We start from the raw sequence: 13,289 nt of genomic DNA on the forward strand, positions 1-13,289 counted from the left end.
CATAGACTAGCCTGTGCTACTCAATGGCCTTCCAGTCCTGTGCCATTTTCCTGTGTTCTCCTGAATCTTATGAGTAGCATAAGCTTTAGGATCATAAAAAGCAAAAACTATGGATAATTCATTTTGAGGCATTTTGTTTGTAAGTTTCATTGGCTTACTTTCACATCATTCTCAGGACCTTGTCTTTTTTCAATGAGTTACTATGCAGCTCATTTCTAATTCTGCTTCCCTGAGCTTAGCTCACGCACTTCTGAACATTCGTTACTCACTGATTGATTGAAAAGTCGGTATTTCACTAAACACACATTAATGTTGCTGACAAAGTATAATTTTAAAGTTGTTATTAAAAACTCATTACTGAGTTTTATGTTTCATAAATACTTAGTTGTTCTTTTCAACTAGAAGATTATTTAACATTCTTTATCATGTTTTCATATTTGTAGGCTTTAAACTATTAATTATTATTAATGTATTTGCAACTGCAATTATGCTAATACTGCCCATCTATAGGTACTTTGGTTTGTATTGAGGCTGACTAATTTTTCATCATAATTTATCTTTGTAATAATAAATACTTCAGTGTTGCCTGTGCAAGCATATGAATACAGGGACCCTGAGGGATCAGAGAATATTCAGTCTCTGGAGCTGGAACAGGTTCTGAGCCACCTTGCGCGGGTGTTGAGAACCAAGCTTGTATCTTTTACAGGCGCGACAAATATTCTTAACCCCTAAGCTATCTCTCCAACCCCCGAGTCTATCTTTGCAAATATCTGGAATGGACTAGAGGATGCCTGAGGGAAGGAAAAACTTCTCCTGAAAGTGTGGGGACCTGTACTCAAATTTCAACGACCCCTTTAATGGTAGGTGCAGAAGCTGTGCTTGTAATACAGCGCTCCTGTGGCAAGATAGGGGTTGGAGGCGGGGGCATCGCTGCAAGTTCTGTATGCCCTGTAGCATACAACAAAGAACTCTACTACAAATGAGGTAGAAGGCGAGGGCCGCGACCAGAGGCTGTCCTCTGGCTTTCCGTAGTATGCCTTGACACATGTGCTCCCATACTCACACACACAGGCACACGTAGGAAGGAATCCATGCCCAGCATATGCTAAGACAAAGGCACTACAATTAGAAATTTCCCCAAAATCCCCAAAATGGTTCTTATTTGGCTCCTCAACTTCATCAGTTTCCAGGAAGCACTCACTGAACATTTCGATTGGATTTCTGACTTACATTTTTCTTATACTATTCCAGTAGTTGCTCGGTTTCTATTGGATTGGATAGTTGGGTGTCTCCATGTTAATTAAGACTGCTGTTTCTTTGACTCATGCTAATTTTACATCTGTCTCTAATGATTTCTAAGTGATATGATCTTGATCATCATCACAGCTCTTACTGTTTACATTCTGTGGCATAAATTCTTCCCTCTCTTGACACATATGTGCACATGTGAATATGGGGCACTAGTTGGTGCCCATGTGCATGGAGGCCAGAGTCAACTTGGAGTTTCTTTCTCAGTCTTTCTCTACTTTATTTTTGAGACAGACTCTCTTGCTAGATCCAGAACTTTCTATCTTTTTCTAGGATAACTGGCAAGTGGTATCTGCTTGTCTAGGCCTCCCAGACTGGAGTGTCATGCATACATTTTACCCAGTGAACTATCTTCCTAGCCCCTAATAAGTAATTGTTCTTTTCATTTAATGTACCTGTTGTGGTGTGCTGGAATTTTCTTCAATAGTGGGTACGCTCATAACTTCTTCTTCTAGCAGAGGCATTCCTGTCTCTGTCATTCCTCCTCCAGTTCTTCCTTTGAAGGATTTCTGGCCTGGTTGCCCAGCTTTTTTCTTGGTCAGCACTTCTGGTTCTTTCTTAGGTAAGGTGTGAGTTAAGAGAACTTGCTTGCTAGCTAAAAAGGAGAAATATTATGTTAGAATATTTGATATTATTGAATAAGTAAATAAGTTACATATATACATATAGAATATAGTGTACTTATGATTACTTTAAGAAGATAAAACAAAAATACAACATTATTCAAATTTTCTCCAGTCTTAGAGAAATTTCTTAAGGACTTTCTTGTGGGGCTGGAGAACTGGCTCATCAGTTCACACTGCTCAGGAAGAGGGTCCTAGTTTAGTTACCAGCATCCACATCATGCCTCAAAACCACCAGTGGCCCCAGTACCAAAAGATTCGACTCCTTCTTCTGCTCTCTGTGGGACCAGACATCCACATGGAGCCCATGCATACATGCAGGCAACACTCACATACATACACATAGATAAATCTTAAAAATTAAAAGCAGGCTTACATATATGAAATAAATTTTCTCAATGAACAGTGCTTAAAGGAGACTCCTAAACAACCTATTGGTTTTTTTCTTTTTTTGGAGCCTACTTAGACATAGAATTACAATGGCATCACTGAGGTTGGCCCCGTGTTTGTCAAGTGTTGAGTGTTTTTTTTTTAAACATGTTAAATGCCACAACAACAAAGGCATCTGTTTCTGAATGGAGGCCAAACTCCAGACAGGTACTCACACTGGGAGCTCAATGCTTTTTCATTGCCCAGGAAGTAGAAGGCTGGGATGAGGGCTTGCCCTTTGCCCACAGTGCTCATGATGATCTCCTCGCTTTCCAGCACCTGCAGCTTGATGAAGGCATCGGGTTTGGATGTGCGGACCTGTATTGTAATAGACTGTGCCATTGTCACTTTAATGGAGTACCTGTTGTGAGAAAGGTTCATCTCTATGAGCAAATCCATTTGTCTGTCCCTTATGTTGGTAAAGGACACGCTGTGGTTGTTCCCACTTGACTGAAAGTGATACAGCTTTGTAAGGCACAGAGACATGGCAAGAACTCGAGTCCCTGCAGACTTTCACAAAAGAGCCAATACTACAGCTGAGAAAAACAGGAGCATATATTTCTGTCATTAGGAATCCCAAATAGGAAATACATCTTTTTGTTAAGTATGAGAAGCTGTTTATGAAGCAGTATAGATCTAAAAGCTACCATCCTTGACAGTCATGTGACTGCTACTATGTGTACTTTTTAATTAAAAAATTATTATTGCAATATGTGTGTGTGATTGAGAGAGAGAGAGAGAGAGAGAGAGAGAGAGAGAGAGAGAGAGAGAGAAACATGCAAGCACTCATGTACGAGTGAGTTCTCTTTCCACTTTTCCATGAATTCTTGGGATGGAACTTAGGTTGACTTTACCCTCCAAGTCATCTTTCTAGTTTTTGGTTTGTTTGATATTTTTATTTTTGTTGTCGATTATTTTTTTCCTCTAGTAATTCTTCACAAATGCTCAGGACTTATTGTAGACTTTCAATTTCTCTAAGTGAACGAAAATAATACAAAAGGCAGATCAGGTAAGTCCATCACTTTGCACTCCAGAGTGACCTGCCTTCCCTTCCACAGGCCCCTCCCCACTTGCTTTTGTCACCAATTCATCTCCTTCAACTCCCACTAACTTGCTCAGCACAAACCCAGAGTCTTGATTTGCACTGGCCAGGATTCCAAGCAATATGTACTTCCCATATGGAAACTTCTGGTCTTATCTTCTGACCTCTTGGGAGAGCCTACCAGGGTTGAAGAGACCATTGGTGCTTTGTCTTTAGAAACATGTCATCCCTGAGTAAAGCAACTTCATGCTGTCCCTTCTCTTCAGGTCTGCTTTCTCAGGCCCCTCTGCCATTGATATTCCACGCATGTCAGGGAAACAATGCTGTGCTCTCATTCATAGACTGAAAAAACAGCATTTGTTCTACAGTTCCCTGGGCTCTCTGTGAACACAAATGGAATCAAGTTTTCTAAATGGAAGCCTCAAGCTGAGCTCTCTCTTCAAAGGGTCACATGGCTGTTACTGATATTTACAAGCAAGAACTCTTTTCCTACTGACCACCTTACAAATTAGCTTCTGCCCTGTGTAAATGTAAATTAGCTTCCTTGCCTGAAATAATTGATGTCATCCAGATAATTTCTATCCTGAGGCAAGCCCAACCAGCCAAGGCTGTCAATTTTACCTCAGTGTTTTAAAATGTTTTCTCTCCAGATTCATGCACTTCTTTGTGATTGGTGCAGTTGTATCTCTTCTTCTTACAAAAGCCATGTTGGAGCCCTCACAAGGTCATTTTATGTAGAGATAATTTTCACAGGAAAAACTAAAGGATGAGGCCAAATCAATATGGCTGGTGGCCTCAGCATAGTAAGGTGGGATTTAGAAACAGCTACACAATGAAACACTGTATAAAGATGAAAACAGAGATCTGAAAGATATCTCAATAAACAAGAGAACACCAGCAAACACAGAGTGATGAGATGAGCCAAGAAATGGATGCCTTCCAGAACGCTCCGGAGACCCCATAACTTCAGAGTAAACTTCAAGAGTGTGAGATGAGACATTTTTGTCAGTCACCGGCTTTGTGCCAAGACCTTGACAGGGCAGCTATAGCAGACCCATGGTTCCTATTGCCAGGGTTACCACCTGAGCTAGCTTACAGCTATCTGTCTGTCCCTCTACCATCTGAATATTTGTTCCATTCAGTTCAACATCTGGAAGCCATCTCAGATTATAATCTGTTAATAATCTATACCTTGAATAATTGAATGGAATTTCATAATAATATGGAGATAGCTTTTGTCTTAAAAATTACATTGATCTTTTCAAATTCATGCATTATAGACATTTTTTGACACAAGTCTGATAATGTCTGTTTTCTTAAAACTCTTTAAAGCATTCTGTTTCTGTGAAGGTACAGGCCTCTATTTTCTGTTTTAGGAGGCCACACTGGTAAGCAAATCAATCATTCCATTTTTAGTTTTTGCTTCCCTTTTTTAAAATTCTCTTTTTTACACAGCCGATGTTCAAAATATGTTACAGGAAGAGAAATTGAGAGGCAAACCCATAACTTTCATGCCTGCACATCGGTGCGTTTTCACTCAGAATATTCTTTAAGTCTCTACCCAGGTATAAAATATGCTTGTGTACAAAGGTAAATATGTGCCTAAGGTTTTATTGTATACCTTATTCTATAGTAGAATGTTGTTACTTTTTAAGTTTTTGTTTAAGAATTACGTTTTTAAGGAGGAACATTTTGCATTAAAATTATTATAGGAAAAAATCAGACAAAGCATATTACTTGTCAAATTTTATCAGAAAGACAGTTTTACCTTCTGAAAACCAACTCACCAATGTGTGGTGCCTTTAAAACATATCATCTCTTCCATATAATAAAGCCCTAGAAATAGTTTTTTTTTCTACACAACACAGACCGCTATGTCATGGCTTTAATAATGAGGAGCATCCTTTAACCAGGTCAATGATTGCATATTCATAGCAGTTACTTTGGACAGTCATAAAATAGCTAAAAGAAATCTTGATATTATTAATAAATGATTGTTACATGATGCTATATGAAATGTCAGAACTACAAAGCTCCCATTGCTGTGATTTTAAAAGTGGTAAACTATGACCAGAAAGAAGTGATATAAGAGACAATTACAAAGCTAAAAAACTAAGGCTTTTGTTGGTTTTCTGATTATCAATGACATTTATATATCTGATGTGTTTTCTAAATTTGGGTGCAAGAACATTTTCTATTAGAAAGAGAAAATATTTAATGCAGGCCAATTATGCTTTGGGCACTGTGCTAATTTCTATGTTGAAAAACTATGTCTCCCATTCACATTAATTCTCATAAAGGCTGATGCACAGATAATCAACTAAAATGTATACATCACATAAAATGTAAACCATAGAAATGGCACCAGGATCAACTACTTATATTTGGGAATTTCAATGCAAAGGGTTTAAATTTTGAAATAATCATTGTTTTTTTTAAGTGGCAAAATGAGGATAGAACATCACAAAATAATATGCCAGGAAAATAAAACTGTACAACTGACATGTCTTAGGGGAGGGGTACTTTTGTTTTATTAAGAGACAGGCCTGGTAGCACTTGGAGGCTGGGTAAGGCTACTAGAGTCTACAGCTCAAGTTTTTACCCTACAGTCAATGGAAAGTTTACAAACATTTTATAGCTCATGTGTAAATATGTATGTTAGAAGGGTAACTACCTTGATAATAAAGGCTTGACACATACATTTGACAGTGCAATTTTTTTAAAAAGGAATATGATGGAGTCCTAGATTCCAAACTCAACAATTCCATGTAACAAATACAATGAAGTCCCTAAAGTAGTACGAGAGCCTTGGGAAGAGAAGGGGAGAGCACACAACAAGTGGTATATCAGAATTACAATCCACAGAAGCAACTAGTGAAGCAAAACAGACTCAGGACTGGGAATCCAAGGGTGGAGGATGGGGGAGCATGAACAGATGGTTGGGATGACAAACAAGGGCTGCCCTACCAGAGAGGAGCCACCAGGAGCCACGGATAGGGCAGAGCAAGAAGAGTGTCAAGTATAGTAGAGGATCTGGAAGAATTCAGTGAAAGTCAGGTAAAAAAAAAAGAAGCCTAAGAAATGGGATTACAGCATTTGAAGTTGTATGGGCTTGTTCAAGCATCTACTCAGCCATGTTATTGCTAATTAGTTATTTCCATAAAAGGACAGATTATAAATTCACTTTAATAGAAATATTAATATTTTTTAAAAACACCTTTATCCACCTATCATATACTTGTACCTGAACAGAATTTTCTTGTCGTTAGGAATATAGTAGTCTCTGATTTCCTTTATGGTGAAGGTGCTGCATGGAGTGTCACGGGCGAGAAACGGGAGTGGGTTGTAAGAGCCAATGAGCCGCAGTTTCCATCGTGAGCCTGATACGAATGAGTCACCAGTATACGCTTCAGCCACAAATGTATATCCCTTCTAAAGGAGAGAGCAGTAACACACATAGGATTCATATTGCCACTAGTCTCTCAAATATGTGGTCCACATATTGAAATAAGTGTTACTGTATTGGTATATGCATAAGAGCCCGGAATCTCCTAAGGATTATCAAGCCACTAACATTCTATTTAAGAGTCTTCTTAGAAGTCATCATTTTAGGGCTGAGGGTGTATCCAACTGACAGGATGTTTACTCAGCTTGTGTGAATTCCTGGGTTAGATCCTCAGGGCTCTAAACAAACAAACTCTGAGAAATCTCACAGGTCAGTGTTCTAAATTACACTGTTTGGTCTTTGAGGAATTATGACAGTAGAGAAAACAGCTGTTTGCTTGAATTGAAGAGGCATATACATTTGCAAGCCTAGGTCTCATGCGAGTCCTCGTCGAGTTTCAAAGCATGCCTTGTGAAAATCCAAGGGGACAAAACTGACTCCTAAGAAGCCAACCTGAGTTTATAAGGAAGAGGAAGTTCATTAGATCATACAGCACATATGGAACATATAGCACAGGTAAATAATGGCAAAGCTGTTCAATGCCACATGACGCAGGATGACTCTTGATGAGGACTCAAGACTGGCAGGTGTTCAAGCTGGGTTTCACCCAGGGATACATTTTATGTATCTTTACATTTCTTTTAGATGTCCTGTGTGGGTGAAGCTGTTCACCTGTCTCTGGACACAACCCTGGGATATCACATCAAAATGGTTCATCAGGGCTGAGGCAAATTACTTAATGGTTAAGAGACTGACAGATAGCAGTGCCATGCAGGAAAATGACAAGGGCTTCAACTTACAGCAGTGTGTTCCAATATATATTTTATAAAATATTGATCCAATATATATTATGAAAATGGGTTCCTATGATGTAGTACTTTTGGGAAGAATTACACCTTTTCCCCCCTCTGGAAATATTCAATATATATTAGCTTATGAAAAGTCCTGAGAAATCTTGAAAAAACGAATTTATCCCATAGTTTCTTAACTTCAGAACACTATATTTTTTGTAGAAAAAAAAACACCTAAAGGGCACAAATTTTAAGATGCTACATTGGAAATTGATGATTTTTAGTAAGTAACATACATGCCATTACACTTTTCGCGTACCAAAGTATTAAGGAGGACACAGACTACAGAACAGACTACAAAACAAAGACTTAGATTTTTTTTATCAGCTCTGTGTTGAGGTAACATTCAGCTCTGCGTGCAAAGTTTTACCTGGGCCATAAGTAATTTGCAAGCATATTTAAAGACTGAGCATCCTGAAGACATGAGAATCCAGGTCACAGAAAAGCACAGAGGGAAGCTATTTCTCTAATCGCGCATCTCTATCTTCTCTGCCACAACCTTCTCATTTCTTTCCCTAAACTTAAAGAAACAAAGAAGGTAGAGACCTGAGAGGAATGGGCTCATTTGGTGTCATCTGGATTTGCAACACAGATTCAAATAAACAAAATAATTACTAAATGGGGAAGGAATGTGCCTCTACAGTTTGATTCAACTTGCATTCTTGAAAGAAATCTATGTGATTTAACCTTAGTTTAGAGAAAAACAACAACAAAAAGAGAAAATTCAAAACCACCCACCCACCCACCCACCCACCCACCCACACACACACAGAGAGAGAGAGAGAGAGAGAGAGAGAGAGAGAGAGAGAGAGAGAGAGAGAGAGAAATGCACTGGTCCAAAAACCTGTAGATAAAAGTTAGATTCTTGGGGTTGGGGATTTGGCTCAGTGGTAGAGCACTTGCCTAGCAAGCGCAAGGTCCCTGGGTTCGGTCCCCAGCTCCGAAAAAAAAAAAAGAAAAAAAAAGTTAGATGCTTGATCTGTTCAATTAAATACTCTTTAAATGTCCTTAACCAAAATCAAAAGCTAATGACTAATATTAGTATAATGTATTGCATGAAGGAAAGATTATTTACAGATTTTGATGGCATATATGACTTTGCTAGACCTATCCTTTACACCAATGGTTCTCAACCTGTGGGCTTTTATTCCCTTGGGAGCCCAATGACCCTTTTACATAGGTCACCTAAGACCATTGGAAAACCCAGTTATTTACATTACCACTCATAACAGCTGCAAAATTATAGTTATGAGGTAGCAACTGAAACAATTTTATGGTTGGGGGGAGTTACCACAACATACAAAAGTGTATTAAAAGGTCATAGCATTAGGAAGATTGAGAGCCATTGCTTTAGAGAGAACCATTTTCTTGTTTTGAACTTTTTTTATATTTTAATATTTGTGATTTATTAATTTTTTTCTTCTAAGATTTTTTCAATATAAGACAAATTTGATAAATGACAAATACAGAAACAAGTTCACTAGGGAAGGGCCTGCAAACGTTTTCTAATGTTGGATTTAAATACAAGGTCTGGTGCTGTAGAAGGCAATGTCCATAGGTAAGGGAGATATCACGTTCCTGGAAATTTTGATGAAATGTCATTTATTAGACCATGCTAGTGAATACAGAGCAGGAGAACATGCTGTTGGTTAAACGGGGTCCATAGGGGAACAGTTGATGTGTATAAAATGATAAATGACACCAAAATAAAGAAAACATGAATGTCATTTTTAAAAGTAATAAGTATAATGAATATAAATTAAAGTGGGATGTGTAAGTATAGATAAAGTAACTGATTCATTGGTTTTAAAAAATGAAGCATCTGGATTGCCAACTTTTCCGAAAGCAAATCCAACAGCAGTAAACTGCCCCCCATACACATTCCATTTCCTGCACCAATCCTGCATGCCTTCCTGGTCACCTGATGGAGCCAGGGACAAAAGGAAAGAGCCTGCCTCAAGCCCAAAAAGAGTTGTACCCTGTACCCTACCCTCCATTTTCTGCTCTACAACCCTGCTTGCATTCCTGGAGGAGCCTCAGGTACTAGAGACCCCAGGCCTTGCTGATAATAGGGATGCTAGAGTAACTTTAGCAGATGTAAACTCAGACAACACTGGCTACAAAAACCCCTATGGAGATACCCTACTGGACCTGAAGACTTGTTCACCAGAGCCCCTGGACACTCAGACTCAAGTCAGAGGACCAAGAGGAATCAGAAACAGAGAAGGAAAAAAAAACACCTATCCAAGAAGGAAAAACTCAGAAGTCAGCACCTGAACCTATAATAACCACAAAACCCAGACAGGCAGAAGCTAGAGCCAGAAAATACTTGCAAACCAAATCAAAGAACCCATCAAAGACATCATCCATTAAGATCAAGGAAGTTTCATCCCAGGGATGCAGGGAGGGTTCATATACAAAAATCCATCATCATAATCTACAACATAAACAAACTGAAAGAAAGAAACCTCATGACCATCTCATTAGATGTTGAAAATGTTTTTGACAAAATCTAATAGCTCTTTATGTTAAAAGTCTTGCAAAGATCAGGGATACAAGGCCCATACCTAAACACAATAAAGGCAATATAAAGTAATAGCCAACATCAAATTAAAACCAATAAACATCAAATTAAATGGAGACAAAATCAAATTCTACTAAAATCAGGTACAAGATGAGGCTGCCCACTTTCTTCATACTAAAAGTTTGAGCTAGAAGAATAAGGCAACTAAAGGTTATCAAGGGGTTACAAACTGGAAAGAAGTAAAAGTATTGTTATTCTCAGATGATATGATAGTAATACGTAAGTGATCTCAAAAATTCAACCAGAGAACTCCTATTACTGATAAACACCTTCAGCAAAGTGGATGGATACAAAAGTGATTGGAAAAATCAGTAACCCGCCATTATAGAAATGATAAATGAGGCATGAAAGCAATTAAGGAAACACCTTTCACAATAGTCACAAATATTATAAAATATTTTGTTTTAACTATCAGCAAGCTGTTGTTGTGTGTAATATTTAAAAAAGATCCACGCTATCGCTGGTTATGCTGTAGTTACACAGTCTCCCTGCCACTATGGTCTCCATGCAGCCACTGCCCAGCTCAAAGTTCTCTTGCTGTGGAACTTGCTCATGTTCCCAGGATCTGCCCCCTATGATGAGCTGTCACAAATTCCTATAACCCAGTAAATAAAAACTCTAGAGCCTTGTAATTTAACAGTCAGATTTATATCAGTAAATTCTTGACCCACAAAATGCCCACACAATGAACTCAGAGCCAATTGATATTGATAGAAGCTGCCCACCCAGACGGGACAAATGGTCCTGTATTCTTCTAAGATATTCATAGCCACAGTCATAGCCACCTGTGGCTACTCAAAGCCACATGGATTGAGTTGCCCCCTTCTTCCGTCTTCTCTGTCTTTCTCTGCTCTCTGTCCCTGTCCACTAAAACTCTCAGCCTGCCTTCATTTTCCATTGTCCAATCACAGACTCTGGCCTTACCTTGTGCCTGCCCTCACCTGAATATAGACAGCAGTCCATACTGTGACAGCTAGTCACAGGGGAGGATAGTTGGGAAGATAGAGAGTGGTTCCAGAGTGGTTCGGAGGCAGGTGAATTGCCGGGAACTGGGAAGACCACAGCTTGGAATTCCCATTAGGGGAGGGAAGACCACATTACTAGAACATAGCCAGTAACAGTGTGGATTGTTTTTAACATTGCACGCAACAGCAATTAAATGAAACACCTGTATGACAGAAGCTTCAAGTCTTTGAAGGAGGAAATTAAGGAAGTTTTCAGAAGGTGGAAAAATGTCTCATGTTCATGGATCAGTAGGATTAATATAGTAAAAAGGACATTTTACCAAAGGCAATCTACAGATTCAATGCAATTCCCATCTAAATTCTAACACAAAAACAAAAAACCCGGGATAGTTACAACAGTCTGTACAATATAAAAACTTCTGGAGGTATCATTGTCCCTGTTTTCAAGCTGAACTACAGAGCAATAGTAATAAAACCCCCATGGTACTGGCATAAAAACAGACAGATTAATTAAGAGAATCGAATTGACGGCTCAGATACAATCCACACTCCCATAGACACTTAATTTTTGACAAGTGAATCAAATCTATACAATGGGGAAAAAAGAAAGCATTTTCACCAACTGGTGCTGCTCTAACTGTATATCTGCATGCATACTAGTTAAGATGAAATTAGACCATATCTATCACTCACACAAAACTCATGTTCAAGTGAACCAAAAACCTCAACATAAAACTGGGTACAGTAAATCTGATAGAAGAGAAAGTGGGGAATAACCTTGAATATATTTATATAAGAGACAACTTCCTGAACTGAAAAGCTTCTGTAAGGCAAAGGACACCATCAATACAACAACAGCAGCTTACAGAATGGAAAAAGATCTTCACCAACTCTGTATCAGACAAGGACTGATGTTCCAAATACATAAAGATCTCAAAAAAACTAGACATCAAGAAACCAAATAACCCAATTAAAAATGGGGTGCAGATTTAAACAGAATTCTCTATACAGGAATCCCAATGGCTGAGAAACACTTAGAGAAATCTTTAAGGTCCTTAGACACCAGGGAAATGCAAATCGAAATGGCTCTGTGATTCCATGTTAGGCTGTCAAAACAGATAACATCAAAAAGTTAAATGACAGCTCATGTAGTGAGGGTGTGGATCACGGGGACACTCCCGGGGGGAGTGCAAACTCGTACAATCACTTTGGAAACCAATTTGGTCGTTTCCAGAAAATTGGGAATGGTTTTACCTCAACATCCTACCATACCACAAGGACACTTGCTCAACTATGTTCATAGCAGGTTAATTTGTAATAATCAAAACTCGAAACAACCTAGACGTCCTGCAACCAAGAAATTATAAAGGAAATGCAGTCCATTTACACAATGCAATATCGCTCAGCTATTAAAAACAATCACATCATGAAATTTGCAGACAAATGGATGAAACTAGACAAGATCATCCTGTATGGGGTAACCTAGACTCAGAAAGATAAGGCATGGTATGTACTCACTTAAAGTGAATATTAACATAAAGTCAGGATGCGCACATTACAATGCAGGAACTCAAAGAAGCTAAGTAACAGGGAGGACTCAAGGGGGAAAGCCAGAATCCCACTGTGAAGGAAAAATAGAATAGACAGTGGATGGAGGGAACCAACTGGGTTGGGGAGGGGTGTAGACAGGAACAAGAGGGATCAAACTAGGGGAGGGTGGTGGAAGTGATTAGAGGGAGAGAGAACTGGAATCAGCTGGTGGGGATATCTCTGGAATGAACTAGAAGTATAGGGACAATGAAGACTCCCAGGAATCTATGAGGCCATTTCTCTGACGACTAAGGACATTTTTTTATCAGTCATTAGAGATTCCTCTGTCGAGAATTCTCTGTTTAGATCTGTACCCCATTTTTAATTGGGTTCTTTGATTTGTTGATGTCTAGCCTTGAGTTCTTCCTATATTCTATATCTTAGCCATCTGTTGGTAAAGATCTTTTCCCAATCTGTAGGATTTTTTTTTGTCCTGTTGATGATGTCTTTTC

At 38.7% G+C, this 13,289-nt stretch overlaps 1 protein-coding gene across 14 annotated transcripts in view; it reads right to left on the reverse strand.

Moving 5' to 3' along the window:
• Nucleotides 1-13,289, reverse strand: part of Adgb (androglobin) — a 143,240-nt gene that overhangs the window by 34,037 nt on the left and 95,914 nt on the right. For all 14 annotated transcript variants that reach the window (XM_087651342.1, XM_087651334.1, XM_087651375.1 and 11 more), the window contains 3 exon segments: nucleotides 6,647-6,834; nucleotides 2,537-2,721; nucleotides 1,704-1,903 (listed from right to left, as the gene is read on the reverse strand). In XM_087651342.1, the coding sequence (XP_087507468.1) occupies nucleotides 1,704-1,903; nucleotides 2,537-2,721; nucleotides 6,647-6,834 (573 nt within the window).

This window comes from Rattus norvegicus, chromosome 1 (assembly GCF_021556685.1).
Source record: "Rattus norvegicus strain SHRSP/BbbUtx chromosome 1, alternate assembly SHRSP_T2T, whole genome shotgun sequence".
In the NCBI taxonomy this organism is placed as follows: domain Eukaryota; kingdom Metazoa; phylum Chordata; class Mammalia; order Rodentia; family Muridae; genus Rattus; species Rattus norvegicus.